The sequence below is a fragment of the Talpa occidentalis genome, unplaced genomic scaffold, assembly GCF_014898055.3.
Source record: "Talpa occidentalis isolate TD23 unplaced genomic scaffold, MPIMG_talOcc4v2.1 talOcc4.12, whole genome shotgun sequence".
Taxonomy (NCBI): Eukaryota; Metazoa; Chordata; class Mammalia; order Eulipotyphla; family Talpidae; genus Talpa; species Talpa occidentalis.
Genome location: NW_023601212.1, coordinates 10563291 through 10584710, shown reverse-complemented (window position 1 = coordinate 10584710; position 21420 = coordinate 10563291). Strand labels below are relative to the sequence as shown.

Here is a 21420-nt window from a genome sequence, read left to right as displayed (position 1 = left end):
TTAACATGACAATTAGCATTGGTTTCTGCCCAAGTCTAAAAACGTAGAAAGTAGCCCTCCTGGGAGATGGATCATAATGAAACTTAATGTCATTTTTAAAGGAATTTTCATTTGCAGTTAAATATCATAAAACCATTTCAAATAATAGACAAATAGCCAAGGGACATATATATTACTTTCTTTATCTAAAAAATAAGCATAACAGAATTACTACTTAACTCTGCCCAGGTAGGCTGTAAGCAAGAATGAAATTCTTACAAGGCCCTAGGTTTCACAAAAGAAATCCCATTTGTTCCCCTGCTTTCAGACTCAACCTTCTGTTCCTGCAAAGCTAGAGTAGTGATAGGTGGTGGTGGGTGGGATATTTATTTTTGTTTTTCAGCTACAGAAAACTTCAAAAGATACTAACGTATCTTTTTGTAGCCTCACCTACAGTCAATTAATGGCCAAACTTTTTTCATTTAAACCCTTACCCACTCTTCCCAATTATCTTCAGGAAAATCAAGTCGGGGTATTTCAAGGGTTCCAATACAAGAGAGACCCTCATCAATTCTGCTAACACTCAACCTTAATATTCTCAATGGCAGGAGAGCTTAATTCTCAAATGGACAGGCAACCCTAAAAATAGTTTCATTCAAGAGGCTTAATCTTTTCACCCATCAATGCTTCCTGAAGCTAACAAGCTCTCGTTTTCATCTTACTTTCTCTGCTAGAAGTCTTCTGGTAAAGTTAGGAAAGTTTAAAAAAATAAGTCACAAACCACACAGCTGAACAGATCAGAGGAAGTAGGGATTTAGAGGTACATAAACAAGCATAATGTCATGGTTTGAACAATTCATATACCTTAAAAAAATAACAACCTAATTTAAAAATGGGCAGAGAATGTAAATAGAGATTTCATAATTCAAAAGAGACTTAGGCAGAAAACTCAGTATATAGACAGAATATCTAGACATACAGATGGCCAACAGACACAAGATGTTCACCATCACTTACCATCCGGGAAATGCAAATCAAAACAATGAGGTATCACCTTACACCTGTGAGAATGGCTATTTTCTAAAAGACTACAAAAAACAAGTATTGGTGAGATGTGGTGCCTCCTTGTACACTGTTGGTGGGAATGTAAATTGTTGCAACCACTATGGAAAACAGGTCATTTCTCAAAAAATGTAGAAATACCACATGATCCAGCTATTCCACTTCTGGGATTTAGCTAGAGAATATAATAACACTCATTTGAAAATATCTGCCTGACAATATGAATGGAATTTGAGAGATTAAGCTAATGAACTAAGTCAAGTAGAGAAAGTCAAATACTGTTTGACTTTTGTCATCTGTGGACAAAAACAAAAGGTAAATTTTTAAAAATGCGTAAATTTAAAAAAAAGCTTAGACTCTAACAATAATCAGTGATAACTAAAGCAGCAGGGGGAACAGAGAGTGGGCGAAAGGGGTAACAATCTTCAACTACATGGCAGCGGACAGAAACTAGATTGTAGCGGTGATCACACTGCAACACATACAAATGTCAAAGAGCTGTGCACCTGAGCCTGAAACAATATGCAACTGTGATTGGAAAAAAATAAAAAACAGAAAATTATATATTTTTAATGATGTCATGCCCTCTTTTTCCTAACAAAAACCAATACCAAGTAGTTCTTACTTGATTTCCTTCACAGGTACTTTCTTCTGGAGAAGCTGCTGCACCATCCCTTTTTCTTCTGAAGGAAGCAAAATTAATAAAGCTTCACCACCCTCTTTATACCTAAATAAAACAAAACAAAAAATATCAAGACCTCAGCAACCCAATATGCAGTTTACATTTTCACAGAAACAAGCTCACCGATTAAGTAAATATTAAGAATAGCTTTTTGTTTCTGTGACAAAAGAAAACTAGGGTTCTGAACACCATATATCAAATTTTTATCACTAATATTAATTCCTAGTAACTTGTAGGCTAAACCACAGTAGAAAACCTAGAGCCTAAGACACAAGCCAATTAAAAGTAATTTCTTAAACAGCTCTATACCTTCAGCAGAAACAGTTTTCCATTCAAGCCACTGAGGCATTGTAATAAAATCAGTCATTTAATAAACATGGCACCCAATACAATAAGGAAATCAAGTCATTCAGTTATAGGAAATGAATCTCCACTCTGGTTAAAAGCTTGCCTCCAATCCATGTACTTCTGTCTCCTTTCCTCATCTAGTAAAATCTTATTTCACACTACCCCATTAGAAGTTGGTACCTAAGAGAACCGCCACACACCCACAATTACTCAGACTTCTTGTGCTACCTGGCACAGACTTCCCTGACACCTCAAGGTCAGCTATTATAGGCAAAGAGTAAGAGAAACCAGAACTGGCTACTTGTGGAAATTTTTTTAAGGAATACAGAGAAAAGTGTTCTAAAAAAGCACTCACTTCAGTGCTATAAAACACGAGGGGCAAAATTTTGATGGGTAACCAAATAAACTACTTACTAAGAAATTCTGTCCACACACTGGGAAGACTACAAGGAAGTACAAGATGCATGCCCCGTCCTCAGTGACCTAACAATCCAGCTGACTAGAGAAGACAAACACACCCAAGAACAAGCAATTCAAGAGAACAGCCCCAAAATGGTAGGTTAGTACATGTCAAAGGCCAACAACCACAGCAATTAATGCCATAGACCAAGAGGTGAGAGACAGCTGAGGGTCAGCCAGAGAGAAACAAATATAAATATGTGATAGCAGATGGAATTTGAGATGGGCCTTGAAAATGGTTAGAAAGGAAAAGCTAAGTGCTCCCAAGGGGGAGAGACTGCAGGAATAAAGGAATGGAAACCAGAAAATATAAGGTAAACTTGAGAGAGCACACGAAAGAGAGGAGTAACTCCAAGGAAGTCAGCACACGAGAGGAAACATCAGGAAAGATTACTGGACAGGTCTGCCAGGAGGATCTAGGATGCCTATGTGTAGAGATTCAATACCACTTCTGCAGGCAGAATTAAATCACTAAACATTGGAAGGAAAGACTGCCTTTGCTGACTTACTGTACTAAACCATGAAGACAGAAGGACAATTTCTAACCACTTGTTAATGTCAAACCCCCATCCCTACACATCATGTGACCTTCTAATGTAATGCCTTTACACAAGTGTTTATGTGTACACAGACCCACAGCAAAGTATGAAATAAAATATCCAAAGTGTTAAAAGATCTCTTTAAATAAATTTAAGAAAATGTGAGAGGTTGCCAGATGCCAGACACTAAAACAGAGTGATAAAACATACGTGCTTCTGGCTGTCACAGAGCTGACTCACTCTTAGGTCAGATGTTGAAACCAGCACTACCCAAGTGATAATGTAGACATATTGTTATAGGGCAGCCCCGATATTGAAAGGGTTGCCTGGCTGTGGGTCCTCACCCGCGCGCTTAAAAGGGACTTATCAATACTCCACTACAGGCATACACAGAAGGTTAATAAAAGGTTTATTTACAAGGGAAAAGGAAATAAGGAAAATGTACAACTCAGGGAGAAAATAGGGAAATAAAGTCTTTAATGCATCCTACCCGATCCGCCGACCTGGAAACCCAAAAAGCACTCTCAGAGCTGGCCAGACGCTGCGAGCTGGCAGAGAGCCAAAATGGGGGACCCCCTCCAAAGCCCACGTGTCTGGCTTTATACCAACCTGGCTGCTTAACCCCACCCTCAGGTCCCAGCCATCTTCCCTTTGGTGGTGATGGGATTTGGAGTTCCCAGTGTCTTTGGCTTTGGCCTAGGGTGGGGGTGGAGTCCACAAAGCCTGTATAAAATTAGCTTTAAGACATCCTTTTCCCCCTAACAATATAAGGAGCTAAAAGAACATACAGGGCACACTGCTAAATGTAGTTCAAGAATCAAAAAGCTACCCAAGAAAATGACATTTAGGAGCTAAGACCTAAAGAATAAAAAGGAATGAGTTCAACACAAAGGGAAAAAACCAAGTTTCCCAGGATAAGAGGCACCAATTGAGAGTGTTCAGGGTAATGCTGTCTTCACATGTTTACTCTCTCTTTCTAGGTTTTTTAAAGGCAGAGGTGTTAGACAACAGAAAAAAGTAAAGCTGAACACACATTTGCTATTAAGTATCTGTTGCGTAACTAAATGACAATACCAAGTACCTTTCTCGCTGCATTTTAACAGAGTAACAAAACTCCAAAAGGTTCATCTTCATTTATCAAGAAGAAATAATTTAAAGTATTCCCCCTAAAGCGGTGTTGGGCTAAACCATCTGTAAAAACAGAAATTATCAGTATATGAAATCTTGAGGTGACACCTTGAGCAAACACCACAACTGCGAGACATCACACCTTCTGAAGCTCTGCGATCATACCAAACACAGGTTAAGGGTAAAGAGACAGAGACCAGTTAGTACTGACCACGAGGCAGTGCACCTATCAAAGAGCACCCAAAGCAGCCAGATTTAAAGTCAGTTATCTTCAGAAGTAAAAAGGCTTATTTCAAGTGATCCAAAAAGGAACAATGAGGAAGAAGAAATTGGTAGATGAAAGATAACTAATGTTTTTAAGATTCTATTTCCAAATTCAAAGCTGGAGAGATTAAATAAACAGGGTCCCAATTGTGACAAAGGGGTCAGAACACTCCTGAGGATATTTTAAAGAGCATCCTCTGAAGGACCTGAGTTTCAGACAGACGTGTGGACAGCAGTGTAGCTACCTATATCTACCTATATCTGGGTGCCATTCATGCACCCAGAGAGAACTGGGGCAAAAAGGTGATGACGAAAGTCATACAGGGTCATACTGAAACCTTAAAAAAAGAAAACCTATAGCTAACAGAATGTAAATGTAAGGCTACACAAGGTTATGACAGAATGCAACAGTGGAATTTAGAAGCAATTCCCAGAGGAAAATAGAAAAAAAGGTCCAAAGTCAAATCCCTTAAGGGCAGCATCTATTAAAAAGCCATTCTACCTATTTCACGTCACACACATCTTTTTCCCAGAAATAACGTAAAGCACAAATTATCTCCCACATACCAACCCTCAAAAATTTCCAGTAAGCTTTTCTTCTAAAAAGAAGACATGCACATTTTACTTCTTTTTAATGCTTACAAGAATAGTCTATTTATCCATGCATTAGTTTTTAGATTTCAAAAGCAATATTCAAGGTCCAAGGCTAAGTATATGTATGAAGAGAAATAAATGTTCTTCATAAAAACTAAATTTTAAAGCTCCATATATTTAGACAGATTATTTTAAGAGACATTCTAGGCACCATATAAAAAGCCCTGCAATTGAAACACAACAAAAATCTCATTTTCACCATCAGTATAAATACCACATTACATTATGTAACTCTTCAAAATTCATAAAGAGCTTCATTTTACATTAATTAGCCAACTGTAAAAGCAAGGAAGCAAATAAAAAGTAAAGTTTCTGAAAGGCCAAGATGTTGGCCTTAAAAAAAAAAAGTTAATTGCTACGTATCAGACTTTAAACTTCCAATTCATTATTGTTATTTTTTCAACACCAGGGTTCCCTCCAAAAAGAGGATCTGAGCTCAAACTGATCATGACTATCTCATGCCATGTGGACCCTCGCCTCTATATCCTCTAGCTCATTAGTATTCCTCAGTGAAACAGGAGTGCCACATATTGGCTTTTGGATCCCACAGGTAATTCTCCCATTAAAATATCCTTGAAACAAAACATGGTTGAGAGGAAGAGAAAAAAATGTCCAGTCATTCTGGCAATTTGCCATCCACTCAAGAGCCATTAATCCTCAACCATTCAAATTCAGATTCCCTAACTCAAGTCCCTTTCTACTTAAGTCTTTAGTCCCTTGACTTTTGCTCACTCATCCCCAAGGACTGCTAGAGCCTGATCTGGAAGTGTTTACAGCTATCTGCCTTCCCTAGTTCTCCCAGTCTGGTTTTCCAGGTTAAGTCATGTTATAAAAGAATAGAATAGAATAATTCCATTTAGAATTACTCTTTTTTTTTTTTGCATTTAAAAAAATTACACATATAAATAGGCATAAGAAATGTTTCTAGGTGATGGGATTTGGGTAGTTTGTTTTGTCACTTTTTTAGAATATTGAAACCTTAAAAAAAAAACCTATAGCTAAAAGTAATGAATAAGCATTACTTTTGTAATAAAAACAAGTGATAAAAAGAGCAAAAAAATCTGCTTTCTGAATCTAAATCTTTTGAGTCACTTATTTAACAACATCTTAGTGCTACCAATGTTCGTGTACCTCCTTGACTACCACATTTGAGGACATTGTGAATTTACCTTTGATAACACACAAAATTTCTACCTAAGCATTTGGTGAGTGAATGAACCACTGGAAGTTGTATAACCAATAAAACACTGGATCTGGAGTCAAAAGAAAGGATCTCACATTCCCACTGTACCATTCACTAGGTTTATAACCTCAAATAAAGAGCAACTTTATTACTACATACTGCATTCTTATCAATTAGACAATCTAAGTGAAAAAAAAATCTACCTATTGGGGTTGCCCTGTAACACTATGATTCTAACAGTTTTTCACAATCCAAGTATAGTCAAGAGGTGGAGAGATGGAGAAATTGTGGGCCACACTCTTGCTATCCTACAGTGCTACTGTCTTTTTCCCCTCCCCTCTGTGTCTCCTCCTATTCTCCCTGGCTTACCTGTGGGAGCCAGCCCCAACAGTCCCTGCCACTGTGGAGAACAGCAGTCAGCTATGCAGGGGCAGCCAGAGAGCCACAGGAACAAGAGTCCACCTGTTTGGCTGCTCTTGCACAACACGAAACAAATGAGAGTGTATTCCAGAAAAAAGGGCATCTTTAGACCCATAGCAATGTGAGATAGATGGTTCATTTAAATGCTTTAAGCCACTAGGTTAAATAGTAACTCGTTGCACAGCAATAGATGTAGGATTTCTGATTTACGAGTCTAAGTGAGGATCTGTGAGATCGCAAATGTCCATCCCGTACCAGCCCTGGTCTGAGCACTTGGTGTATCAATTAGGTAGGCAAAGTTCCTTGCCTTTACAGAGCTTTCATTTCAGTGAACAGAATAAGAACCGTTATTACATAAGTAAGGCTCTGGGGCCTCCCCTGGTGGCGCAGGCGGTTGAGCACCACGATGTGAAGCTGTCCGCAGAATCTGCAGTGCCGGTTCGATCCCGGCCGGCCGGCGAGGGTCCCACATGGTGCAGCAGACCTCTCCTGTCTCACCTGCTGCTACCTTCAGCAGTGTACCTTCAGACACAAAGTCAGTCTGCCTGTTGTGTTCTCCACTCTGTCTCTGGTAAACCCTCTCACCCTCCCGCACATCTGGCCTGTACCCCGGTTCTTGTATAAATAAAATGAAAAAAAATAAATAAATAAGGCTCTGATGTATTTTTTTTTAAAAGATTTATTTATTTATTTATTTTAAATTTATTTATTTATACAAGCACTAGCTACAGTCAGAAGCACGGGAGGGTGAGAGAATTCACCAGAGACTCTGATGTATTTAAAGGTGTTAAGCACTATGGAAAAAAAGAAAATGGGAGCAAGGTAAAGAGGAGTGGTTGGGGGAGGTTAAGAAAAATAACCACGTGGATACTTGAGGAAAAAGCATGCCAGCAGAAGAAACAGGTAATTTGAAGACCCTAAGGCAAAAACACACCAGGCACATAGGAGAAACAGTAGACCATGTAGAGCACAAGGAACAAGGTGGCATAATATGAAACAGGGTTGTGGCAGGGGGTGCTGAGTAGTACAGGCCCAACAGGTCATTGGTTTTCACTCTGTGAAGTGGGAAGCCATCAGAGGAATAACAGGACCTGACTTGTGTTTTAAAAGGATCTTTCTGCCTGCTGTGCTGAGAACAGACAGCAGGAGAGCTAGGGATAAATGCCTGAGAAATATGTCAGAAATATCAGCTCCCTGTCTACCTCTCGTCCATACTAACCAGACTCTGCCCAAGCTCCTTGGTGTTTCTTGATGCAAAACAATGTATTAATTCTGCTTTTATTAAAGCTTTAAGTTCTGTATACCAACAAAGGCAAAGGGCCTCTGTAAGGAAGGCCATATAAGGTAGCACCAGCCTCGATCTAGCTAAAGACAGAATTATCTTAGCTCTAAGCTAAAGAAATGACAATTTTCACTAGCAAATATCGTTCATATCATATATCTAAGGTATACACAGTAAGCTTCAATAAATTAATGTTCATGGAAATTGTCTATTTCAATTTACAACCAAATTAAAGACACAATTAAAATATCCTCTTCATTATCTATTGCATAAAGCAACAATATTTTCCACAAACCAACCATGAACTCTTCACAAGTTATCACATTAGAAATTTTAACTACTTTCCATTTTCATATTTGTTGTTGATCTCAATTGCTGCCAATGAATCTGCAGGATAAAGGACTGGCCTATGGTGCCCCCTCGTGGCATCACACTCTGCTACCTAAATTTTCCCAAAGAAAATACAAGGGCCACAAAATAGAATAAAGCAAATAAGGCTCAGTTGAAATACGGTTGAAATTATTTACCAGCACTCTGTAGAAAACTACACAAATACATTCCCATCATATGTTATTCCCATCTTTTATATATCTTTATATATACATACAAACATGAATAAACAGTAGGAAAATATGTACGTATATGAGATGGAAATGAAGTTATAAACTCTCATCTCCCACCTGAAGACTCTCACTCCCCAAATAAAAGCACTTAAAAATTAAGAGTATCTCTTGTATACCTATTTTCCATTACCAAGTCATATATAAGAAGTGGGCATTAAAAGAGTTTGGTTTTGAGTACCAAAAACTGCAAGCCCTAAAGACAATCATTTTAAGTGGTATCATTATCACAGGATAAAGCCACATTCACATCCCTTGCCTCCTGTGTACCTAAAGGAGATCATTTTGTTAAAAGGGGTATGGATGGTTCAAGGAAATTATTCTCAATTGTTGAGGATCAAAAGAATTTTACACGAGTAAGTACCTCGAGCCAACAAGTACCTGAATCACCCCTTTCTTGTCATTTAGTTAAAACACAGAATGGGGGGAAAAAACAGATTCCCCAAATTGTAGTTATTTTGCCACAAAGCACTAAATTCATTTCTCCAAATTCATACATTATACTTCAGTTCTAAAAGCAAATATTATCTGGCAACCTGATTTTAATTACAGCATACACACAGGATTTTAATTAGTTTCAAATTTTAATTTAGCTTTTATTCAATTCAATTATCTATCCCATGGCCCACAAAACTTTGTAATTATCCCTAAGCCCATTAATGACAACTTTTAAAGTGCAATTTGGTCATTTTTTATTGAACTGCTGAAGAAAAATTAGCACTACATATCCTAAACCTTTTCACTGACTATACTTCTAAAATAGCAATTCAAAATATTTTTAATTGGTTATGGAGGGTCAAACACGATTGTACTTTTAAAATTAATGACCACATTAGAAACTGAATTACAAGTGTTTTTAAAATTAGTATTCTCTCTTCAAACACAATCGTGATGTTGTTCTACCTCCTCTTCATCTCCACAGTCATTAAGACCAATTTAATATACATCATGATGTGTTCAACTACATAACTTTTTTAACAACTTGTCCAGGAACCAAGAACCCTGAAATATTTTCCATTCATGGACCTTTTCCTGATGTGCTGATGTCTAATAATTATCATATAGGAGACATTAATTTTAAAATACTATTAAATGTATTCTACAAAGGAATCAGGTTGCACTTACCATGCCAACACCATTCACACCATTGGCACATCTGATAAATCTATTAACCCCTGTATCCTACCTTACACATCCAGGGGCCACAGGTTTACAAAATACAAATGTTTGCATGGCTACAGGTACAAATTCATACGTACTACACATTTAGTGAGGAGAACTACAGAGTGGAGAAAATTATATCAACCACTACTAATAGTTGCTATGAATATCTCACAATAAAAGCAATCTAAACATCTACCCAAAACAAAGACCACTGACATACTACACACTGCATCTCTTATGAACTGGAAAATGAGGCTGCTGTTCTTTCCATGTCCCTTGTACTTAGATACCATCAGAAATCAAAAGGTACCAACCATTCTCATTTGTCTGAGTGCATAATGATGCCGTGCACAAAACCCAACTCTAACTCTACTGCTTGTTCAAATCAGGTAATTAATTGCCACACTTACTTTTGATTTTTCTGGGACATATACCCTATTTTTAAAAGTCTTACCTCAATGATTATGCTATTCTCTCTCTTCCTTCATGTTGATCAAACAAATGTATTTAATTTAAGTTGGTACCTCTCATTATAGCCCATATTTAATGGCCTGCAGGATAAATGGGTCAACTGAAAAATGATGAAACATTCAAACATTTTATCAAATAGGGAGAAAGCGCTCCACTTGTTAGGCTGTAGAAGGACATGAAAAACCTTCATTTTGGCTGAAACAACAATTCACCACATGAACACAAACATTTTTCTTTAAAACCATCTGAGAACTATAACTAGAGAAAAATTTAAAAGAACTAAATTCCCAAGGGACTTCCTAAATAAGCCAGGAATTGAGGACACTTTCATATTCAGGGCAATTAGCAGAAAGGGATGCAGAGGCAAGTGAAAGACCAAACCTTTGCTTGAATGAGGGTGTAATGAGGCTGCCATCCCTGGAAAGTCATTCAACAAAAGGTGATGGCAAAAAATCATCAGTAATTGTTGGTCCAATTAGACCAACAGCTGGCATCTCTTCCATCATTAAAGTGTCTCTTCATCATTAATGGGAGACATCCATATTATACTCACTCACTATCCAGTTTTGATGAGAAAGAATGTAAATGCAAGAAATAATCCACCTGTGGCTAACCATCATTAATCATAACCCTACTGTGATCATTTTACATGCTGCCTCAAATTCTTTTTTTTTTTTAAAGATTTATTTATTTATGCATACAAAGAGCAGGGATTCAGGCCAAAGGTGTGGGGGGTGAGAGGATTCACTAGAGACAGAGTGGGGAACAGAACAGGCAGATCGACTGAAATACACCGCTGAGGGGAGCAGCAGGCTAGTCAGGAGAGGTCTGCTGCACCATGTGGATTGCTCCCTGGCCGGCTGGGGGATAGAACTCATGCTACAGTGGCTGCGGATAGCATCATAGGTTGCATCTTAACCTCTTGTGCCACCAGGGAGGCCCACGTTGCCTCAAATTCTTAACCATTACAAATATCAGTAAAACAAGTCTCTTTACTGAAACTTTATCTAACTCTTACTTTTTAACATCAATTTCTGCATATGGAATCACTGAGGTGAAAGGATAAAACTCCAGAAAAATGCTAATTTAACCTTTTACAATTCTATGTGCAGCATCTCCCAACTTCCCTGCAATCTCCACATCAATGACAGCAGTGATCCTTTTCATTATCTTTCCAAGTCATTTATTCCTAAAGGCTAATCACTTTGCTATATTCTTTTCCAAATAATTCTTACACAGCTCATTAGCAAATATAAGGCACAAATAAGGTGCCTCTTACTAGTTCCTCAGAAGGAGAAGGTACAGAGCTGGACCAGAGGACTGAGACTATGGGGTTCAAATGCCAGTTCTGTGGATCTCTGAGCAAATGTGTAACTGCCCGGAGACTGTTTCCTCATCTAAAAATTGGACTGAAAGACAGCCCTATGCCTTACTGAGGAGGTCAGTAAGATTCAGTGAGAGAAGGTTTAATGAGCAATTTTGGTGAAAAGTTTAGAAAGGGAAGAAAGTTAGACCAATAAAAGTGAAGTACGATTTTAATCAATTTTTCTCAGCATGATGATCAAGTCTTGGCCATAATGATTTACAACATCTGACCAGCTGTTATCAACCTACACTGCAAAACTGCTTTCATATTAAGATTGCACTAAAAGGCAAATAAATGAGCCAGCACACCTACCTGGCAGTTCTACCTGCTCTGTGAATGTATGTGTTGGCATCCTCTGGACAATCAAACTGAAGAACCCAATTCACAGCCGGGAAATCTATACAGAAAGCAAGTCAAGTTAGGAAATCAATTTTGAGATCTGCCCTGCCACACCACTTTCATTTTACAAAATTACTACCCACAACTTTCTATCACAAAATGATATCATCTCTGAACTCTATTAAAAATAAAGTTAACTGTGTGAACCAAGAGATAACAAGCATGTCTCTTCTTTCACAAAGTGAACTAAAATTAGTGATGAAGAGACAGATTTATGTCAGACAAATAATGAAATACCCCGAAATTTAGTAACCCTGAAAGACACAATTCTCATGGGCTCCCAGGAACTGCAAAACTGGTTTTTAGGTTTAAATAGAGGTCTACTTTTCCTTCCACTCCCATCTACCTTTGAGTTAATGATGTCTTTCTAAATCCCTCTTCCTATTTCCCAGCAATAATTACTCCTCCCTGTCTGTATTTCTGGCTATTGAAGTTTCCACTAACTTCTTCACTAGTCTTCGTTCCAGTCATTAGATAACAAGCACCAATCATGCACAAATCTCTTCATATAAGCTTTTGGTGCCTCATTGTTAAATATAAAAGACCATCCAATTGAAGTCCACAGGGAAAAGCCTCAAAAATGAAAGACAATCCCGAAGAGTAAAGATGAAACTCCAGAGAAACAAACTGTGGAGAGAACTTTTAAAAATTTAATGTCTTCAGAGAGATAAGACACTGCATCCATTAACCAAGAACGAGGCTATTTTAAAAAGGCACTCTTAGCTTCATTATAATTTTAACAATGAAGTTGAATATAAAGCCAAGAAATCTTCTGTGAAGAACAAGAAAAGACAATGAAATGGACAGTAAAAGCAGCAGAAACATTAGGAAATCAAAAAAGTCAAATATCCTTCCAGAAAGAGAAAATAGGGGCAGTAGAAAAAGAAAATGTCATTTAAAAGACATGAAGAAGAAAACCATGTAAATACACAAATTGCCTCAGCAGCAAAAATTACAACATCAAAAGAATGTAAATACTGAGATTTATTTACTCAAACACCAAGTAATAATTCAAAGGTAAGTTTGCTGAAATTCAAATATATCAGACTCTATTCCATACTGCTCAACACCATAGCTATTTCTCTTGAAATTGAAAGTATATTAATAGAAAATAAATAAAATTAAGTAAGATTAAAAACCCACTCCTTCTTCATTTGCACTGGCCAGATTTCAAGTGACCATGATCATCCAAAGATCATTACTAAAGCTGGGCCATGAATGTAGGAGGGTAGGCAAGACCTATTCTTTTTGTGTATGTTTAAAGTTTCCCATAATCAAAAAAATTCAATGAATTCACATCACCACTTATGTATTCTCAGCCTTTGCTCTTACCTCTTAACTAATTTTCCTCACATCACAAACCCATTTGTTTAGTATCATCACAGTGGCTTCTTGAAAATATGAACACATTAAATATTAATTATTTTAAATAAAAATTAGCTGGAGAAAGAATGGATTTCATTGTCGTTATTAGTGATATCTATCAAGGTTCCAATTTCGAACGAAACATTCTATCTTTAAACCTTTAACCCTCCTGATTTTGTATGCTGCTCAGGATTCAGTGATGTAATTATCATGACGCAACAAAACACAGAAGATGAAAACCTGGGAATTTTGACTATGTAGCTGAGATAATTAACATTAATAGGCTATCGATTACTTATTTTTCTTACAGGACCAATTCAATTCTCCCAGTCAAACTAGTTGAAGTCCCGAAACATACCCATATATAAGAAATTTGTATTCCCATGATCACAAATTATCTCCTTTTAAAACACATTCTTACCCAGACCCCTGGCTGCAATATCAGTAGCAAAAAGCACTGCAGCTCTCTTGCGGACAAATTCATTATAGACTTCCATCCTTCTCATCTGCTGCTGTCGACCGTGCAGGGCCAGGATAGAAACACCAGGTCGGAGCCTGCAGAACACTCGGTACAGATATTGAACCTAGATGGCAACAGAAAAGGGAGTCTGGGACTTCTGGATAGCAGGATTAAGTAAGCCTCCAACATGAACACCATCAACGCTAAAGATGCCTTAAGGAAGTTAAGATTCCACGGTTGGGAAAATAGAGCACAGAAGGGAAAATGGAGCCTGGAACTGTGGTCTTAAATACTTTTTGTTCACATTGTTTTTTAGAAGAATTTTGGGGGAAAATGTGGTCCTTTTACATTTTTCACTTGATATCTGACATTTTTCAAAATGTAAGCAATTGCAAAGAAAGTAATTTCTGGAAAAATGTCAACATTGATGTTTTAAAATGCTTACTGTATCTTAGAAATGTATCTAGTAGATTCTAAATAGCAGAGCAATTTGATACCCACTGCCAACTGCTTAAGAATATGAAGAAATAACGAGAGGCTACTTACGCATGTGGGATGGGAACCCTCAATTGTGAAGAATTTTGTTAGGGGAGGCCCCTAACAAAATGTGAAGAAATTCTCCTTTGAGAAGAAATCTTACATCATTTCTTTCCCTCCTTAAACTCATTTCCTCACCCCAAAGAATTCTGTCTTCATAGCTTCATGCTTTGGGCCTCCCTGGTGGTGCAAGGGGTTAGGATGCAACCTATGAAGCTATCCACAGCCGCGGCAGCACAAGGTCGATCCCCGGCCAGGGAGCTAGCCACATGGCGCAGCAAACCTCTCCTGACTCGCCCGCTGCTCCCCTCAGCAGTGTGTTTCAGTCGATCTGCCTGCTCTGTTACCTACTATCTCTGGTGAATCCTCTCACCCTCGCACACCTCTGGCCTATACCCCAGTTCTTGTATGCAAAAATAAATAAATCTTTAAAAAAAAATAGTTTCATGCTTTATAGCCTCTTATGGATCATTTTATCACAAATCATGATTTTCTACAACAAACTATATGAACATCAATTTTTAACTTCTTTTAAATTTTCTGTGCTCTAAGGTTGCATTAAAAGGTCTCTTCTCAGACTGAGCTATTATGATTATTAGTATAGAACTGACCAAAACAAGATTAGAATTTGATAGAACATTAGACATAAAAAACCAACTTTATTTTAAATATATCTCGATATGAGACTAGATAGAACAAATATTTTTATTTCTCTTTAGTTTATGCATTTAGAAATGAATAATACTGACTAGCAGACCTAGGTAGACTACAGAAGCATTTATCCCTATTTTCTCTTAAAAGTTGAAAAAATTTCTTCATGAAAATAGAATATGGACTAGAAGGAATCTTAACTCTTTGAGCCCCTGTAAACTATATCAAAACCACGGATGAACAGATTATTCCAAGTAATTTTATCAGCTAAAAACGCCATTAAATCTGTTCAAATTTCACTGAAAAAAAAAAATAGGAAAACCACTTGAATTGCAAAATGTCTTGCTACCCAATCATTAATCACTCACTTGCTCAACAGCAGTATTGCTGCTAGGAAAGTTTCCTGACCCCCAAGACTATGCACCAAGATGATCAGTGATAAATGGACGCAAGTCTTCTTTTGCCAAGTTTTTAAAAGGGCCACCAAGACAGGGGAGATGGGAAAGGAGAACCTGCAGACCTAAGATTCCTCTCAAGCAAACCAAACTCAGAAAAGCACATATGGGAAGACATGTAAAGTGAGCCCATGAAAACTTTCTGCAATGTGCATTTTTGGAATCAGCGCTGAACTTTAATTCCTGGCACCTGAACAAACCAGCTGAGTTAGAGAACTATACAGAAAAATTCATGTCAATTCTAAGTAAGGAGTTTAATTCTAACGTACAGAAACAAAAGTCACTGCAGGAATTAAGCTGCAACAATTGCAGTTTCCACTTTCCAAAGATCACTCTGGCTACATGGAAGAATAGTAAGAAAGGAAGTGACGGAATGGAAAGGCCAACCAGCAGGTTAAGCAGAGTTAATAAGCATTTTCTGTATTTTCACACTGCTCTGTAGTATGGGAGGTGGTAAGAAATGGTAGCACCGATGAGAATTGTCACTGAATATAGGACGCAGACAAGAATTAAGGATTCAATCCTTTACTAAAATGGGGAGCATAGGAGGAAGTATACCTTAGGGATAGGAATCTTAAATTGTTTCTTACATTAAATTTGAAATGCCCAGAATAATTTGAGATGACACACAACTGGAAATATTCAGTACTCCAACAGATATTCATGTCTGGAGCGCAGAAAGAGGTCAGAGCTTAAGATGTGGATTTGGCAGTTGCCAGAATTAGCTGGAAATGAAAGCTACAGAACTGAAGAGGTCACCAAGAAAGAGAATTGCTATGAAGGTTTGAGGCACTCCAAACTGTAGGCAGCGGAGAACCCAGCAAAACAGACTAACAGAGCAATCAGAAAGCAAAGGGAGATAATGGATTAGTGAGTGAAGTCACAGAAATCTAAAGAAGCCTTTCAAGAGGGAGGGCATAGTCTCTGTGTTCATGCTTCTGAACAGTCAAGAAAGATGAGGGCTAGTAAGTGACCACTGACTCTGGCAAGATGTATCTAGTAAGGTCTGACTCAGAAAAGGGCTAAAGACATGAGGCAGTGATGAAGCTAACAGAGCCAAGTCTTTAAAAGGATCTGAAAAACAGAAAAGAGGCAGGAAATGAGACATTTGTTTTTTATTCTTGAGAGAAACAACATCAAAAAATGATGGAAGGAAATGAAGAGAAAGGGTATCTGCATCAACAGTGACCTGGCACAGGTGAGAGGATGGTGTCTGGAGTACATGTAGAGGGCAGGTTCTAGGCAGATGCAAGGACACTTCATTCACCACAAGAGGGAAGGCAGAGCATTAGGGAATAGAAATTTCAAACAAAAAAATTCTAAAATTTCCTTATATGCAGATACCAGAACAACTCTGCTTTAAAAGATGTCAAGTTCTAGAACTCTAAAACATATACTTCAGAAAGTAAAATCTGAAGTCATTCTTTACAAAGTAAAAGAACGAAATAATGAGTTCTGCACTTCCCCAACGAGATACCACCACTTATCTTCCCCATAGCTGAAGGGAAACTCACCTACATATTTATCATGCTAAACTACTTCAGAAGCAATAAATCTAGAATCAACCTTCTACACGCCAACTGCATGTCATCAGAGACTACAAAATATAGTAGAGGAAAAGTGATATACACATCAAGCACAGTCCCTTCTCTTTGAGATAACAGATCATTTTGTTTGTTTGGGGGGTGGGGGAGACTGTTCTCAATCACCAGTAACCATTCCTCAGATAAAACTCATTGGCTATGATACTGCCACTACCCAATTTGCCGAGTTTTCTTATACATCCCTGGACCCTTTCTTCATAACACATGGCTAGCATTGAAAAATATTTGGAAGCTGAATGAACATATAAATACTAACAAAGATGAGGAGGAAATGGTTGAGAGTAACAAGGGGATTCAAGAGTGTCAAAATGACCTCTAAGTGTAATATTTGAGCTTGGATTCAAAAGACGTTAAAGTATCCCCCAGCATTAGGGTGAAGGCATGGATACAGGGAGACCAATCCAGAGATCAGTAAGAATAAAGACATGGAAGCTTGGAGACACATACTTAGTTCAGTACTCATAGAGGGCTGGTGTGTATCAGATGGTAAAGTCTCTAGTGAGCCCAGCCATTCAACTGTTCTAGCAATATTTAGTGAGGGCTACTATATTCTAAGGGTTGTGCTAGGTGCTAACAATCTTAAAATTAAAGGCACTTTTTGCCCTTATTGATTTTGATGTCTCATCCACTTATTCCTTTAAAACTAAGATAAAAGCTTCTCATTATCTAACAGATCCCTCAGTAGATCCAGCACTATATAACAGAATAGGAAAGAGAAAGTGTTACTTGTTGACTGAAATTTTAGAAGGGATGATTTGACATGAGTAACATTAGAAAATAAACCCAATATACCTCTTTACAACTGGAGAAAAATACAATACTTTTCTTCTTCAGGTGGCTTCTCAAAAAGGAATATAGCACACTTATTTTTTGCTGCAGCTCACAAACGATGTAGTTCTGTTCCAGAGTGGCAGGGGTGCTTATGGGAAAAAAAAGAGGGAAAACATTAAAAACAGGCCATGATGGATAACCATGAATATCAAATCAAAAAAAAAAGGAAAAAATAATTTTTACAATGGCATGCCACTCAAATTTCTCACATACACATTTATATATTTATACCCCAGAAGAGAATTTCTCAGTTGTCCCTAAGAAAATGAACTCAACACATGACTAAAATACATTCAAAATCCCTTATCCATATCAATAATACACATGCAAATAGTGGTCACCTCTGAAAGGGTCGGGTCCAGATCATCAGAAGGTAAAATGAACTGCCTAAGCCAATGATAAAGCACACTGTAACAGAGGCGTGGATTTCAGAGATATGCACACTTATCAAAATTCAGCAAATGTACTCTTGATTTGTTCATTTCTTTGTATGTAAATCTTATATCAAGTAAAATCCCTATACCACTGAATTTTACTGAAATGTGTACTGAAGCACCTACAGAAATTGTGCACAGATATCTGCAGTTCACTTTGAAATGCAAAAAAAAAAAAGACGTGTTGATGTACAGCTAGAGGGACGGTTAAATGAATAATTAATGGTACTAAGTGGCACATATAAAGTGTTCTATGTGAAATTCTTTCAGTTGTGCTGCATATTTGGAATGTCTCGTAAGATGTTAAGATAGCTATACACAAGCATTTACTCTTTGAACTAATAAACCTCCTTCTAGGATTCTGTCCTGAAAACTGACAAAAAGATGTTATTCTTGTTTGAATCCTGAGTCAAAAATTATTTTTGAAGACACTTTAGACACAAGCAAACAAAATGTAACAAAACCACTTTTGACATTAAGGGATTAAAAAAAGATGGTACTTATAAAGCAAAATAGATCAAAGTCGACCCATATGTCCATCAGTGGGGAACTATTATCCATCCACACAATCAAGTATCATATAACTGTAAGAAAGGAAAATGGGGGATGTATCCTCATGTCATTGTAAACTCTAGGATGCATGGTTAAGAGAAAGAAGCAAAGAGCAAAAGACTACATAAAATTTGCTAGCCATTTATCAGAATGGAGTATATTTATATACACATACATTCATAAATAGGCATTCCTGTGTATATCTGTTTATATTTTTTAAAAAAAGGGTAGACAACCCAAAAACTAAAAGTTGAATATTCAAAAAAGGGAATATTCAAAAAAGAATGAATTGAATTTTTTAAAAAAGCAAAATGAAACAAATGAGCCTCTCCTGATAGATATCAAGTTAATAGCTTAATGACAAAAAAAGTCTTTCAAAGGAATTTGATTGTTACATCTTACTGGGATATATGAAGGAAAAAAATGCAAAGAAATCTAAAATTCATAAATAATTGCACTGTTTACAATAATACTGGCATTATCCTTAAACTATATGATATACTGATAAATGAAGCAAATACATTAAAGATATTAAGAATGAAGACATTTGGCATTATACATACATACATGTGCATATATATGTCTGTATATACATATGTATAGAGCAATATATGTGTGTGGAAAAGAATCCATATGTATAAATCAAAGAGGCTGAGTAAAAGGCCATTATCTTAAATTTAATTTTTAAGTATCAACGTGAACTTATGTGTTTTTTTTAAAAAAAAAAAAAAAAGTAAAGAAAATAGTTGCCTACTGAGAAACTTGAACAAAGTGCTAACCTACTGGCACCTAGACTATGATGTCTAAATACATTATCTTGCTGAAAAGATTCTACATGAGACAGAAATGTGTAAGTCACAGAAATGTGACTACTTTGCCAGAAAGCAAGGAAGCCAAAGATTGCTGAACTGTGCGTAAAGGATCCAGGTGACAACTTGAACCTCCTACTAGTCAAGATTGGAATGATGAAAGACAATTTGAATATTCATAATACAGTAATAATTTCTATTCACTGAAGGCCAAAAAAGAAGTATGTTTAAATCTGTTGCTTAATATCTTTAAATTCTCAATTTATCATTAAGTATCATGAAGTCTATGAGCTCATCTTAATAAAGAAAAAAAAAAAGCTCACCCTTGGAAAATGCTAGAGAACTCAGTCAAAAAATGGTAAACAAAGGATGCATTCTGGTATCCTGGTTGTGTAAGAACCATACCTTAGATAATCAAGTAGGTGGTATGGTAAAGCTTGTTCATATAAAAGTATTGTAGTCAGCGCCTTCCTGGTGGCACAAGGGGTAAAGACACAACCTATGAAGCTCTCTGCAGCCACAGCAGCACGAGTACGATCCCTGGCCAGGGAGCTACCCACATGGCACAGCAGACCTCTCCTGACTCGCCTACTGCTCCCCTCAGTAGTGTATTTCAGTCGATCTGCCTGTTCTGTTCCCCACTCTGTCTCTGGTGAATTCTCTCACCCCCCACCCCTCTGGCCTGTAGCCCAGTTCTTGTATGCATAAATAAATAAATCTTTAAAAAAAAAGTATTGTAGTCTATGGTTGCTTAATCAGAACATCACAATTTTTCATATTCTATTGAAATAATGAATCTAGACATTCATCATCATTGACTTAAAATTTAAGGTTAAAAAGTTATCATCCCTGCATAAAGGGGCTTGTTTGTATCACATGTTTTGGCTGAGAGCACTATAAAAACTTGATTGATATAAAATAAAACAAAAAAAACCCTGAAGACAATAGACCACAACCAAGACAGCTAGGACTTGAGGTGCTGAAGGAAAAAATGGAAAGAAACAACATGGCAAGTCTCATATTAACCTTCACTTTTCCCTCAAAGCATCAGCTTATTTGCAAGACAGATGAGAGATGAAGTAGCAGCCTGAGGCCTACATATATGAGTCCAAGACCCTAGAGAGAAGAAAACCAAGAGAAACTAAATCTGAAATTCTTCAATTTCCCTGTGAGGAGTATGCCAAGCTAAATACAGCACACACGGGCAAAATGAGTGGAAACAAGCAAAAAGCGTAAGCAGGAAGCTCAGAGCAAAGTAAATCCCAGTAGTGTCTCAGTGCTCTGAAACTCAGAGCGAGTTTTTTTGGTTGAAGGGGCAGAGACCCAACTGTCTTTTAGCCGAGACCCCCAGGGGGACTATACTGTCAATCAGTGCATACCCCAGGACTCAAGGTAAGACAGATATGGAATATCCTAAAGTCTAAAAGGCAGAGAAGCCGAAGTCAAGGTAATCTGTCCTGACACCACTCGTGGTTTTGCTAAAGCCCAAAGATAATAAAATATTTTTTAAGTCCAACATATGTTCTTTTTTTTTGAATTATTGTTATTTTCATCCTTGTTAAGGAAAATCTTTAAAAACATACATTACCTTTAAATAACAAAAGAACGGTCACCGATGCCAACAGAAATAATAGAAACTAGAGTATAAAAGATATCTTTGAAGTGAAGAGGAAAAAAACTATCAAATTTTCATTTCAAAAAA

General features: G+C 37.2%; 1 protein-coding gene across 1 annotated transcript in view; it reads right to left on the bottom strand.

The window, feature by feature from the left end:
• DDX10 (DEAD-box helicase 10) overlaps positions 1–21420 on the bottom strand; it is a 219261-nt gene that overhangs the window by 182277 nt on the left and 15564 nt on the right. The window contains exons 7-10 of the mRNA XM_037505225.2: positions 17885–18011; positions 13807–13969; positions 11934–12018; positions 1667–1768 (exon numbers count right to left, since the gene is read on the bottom strand). Coding sequence (XP_037361122.1) covers positions 1667–1768; positions 11934–12018; positions 13807–13969; positions 17885–18011 — 477 coding nt within the window. The remainder of the gene's footprint in view (positions 1–1666; positions 1769–11933; positions 12019–13806; positions 13970–17884; positions 18012–21420) is intronic.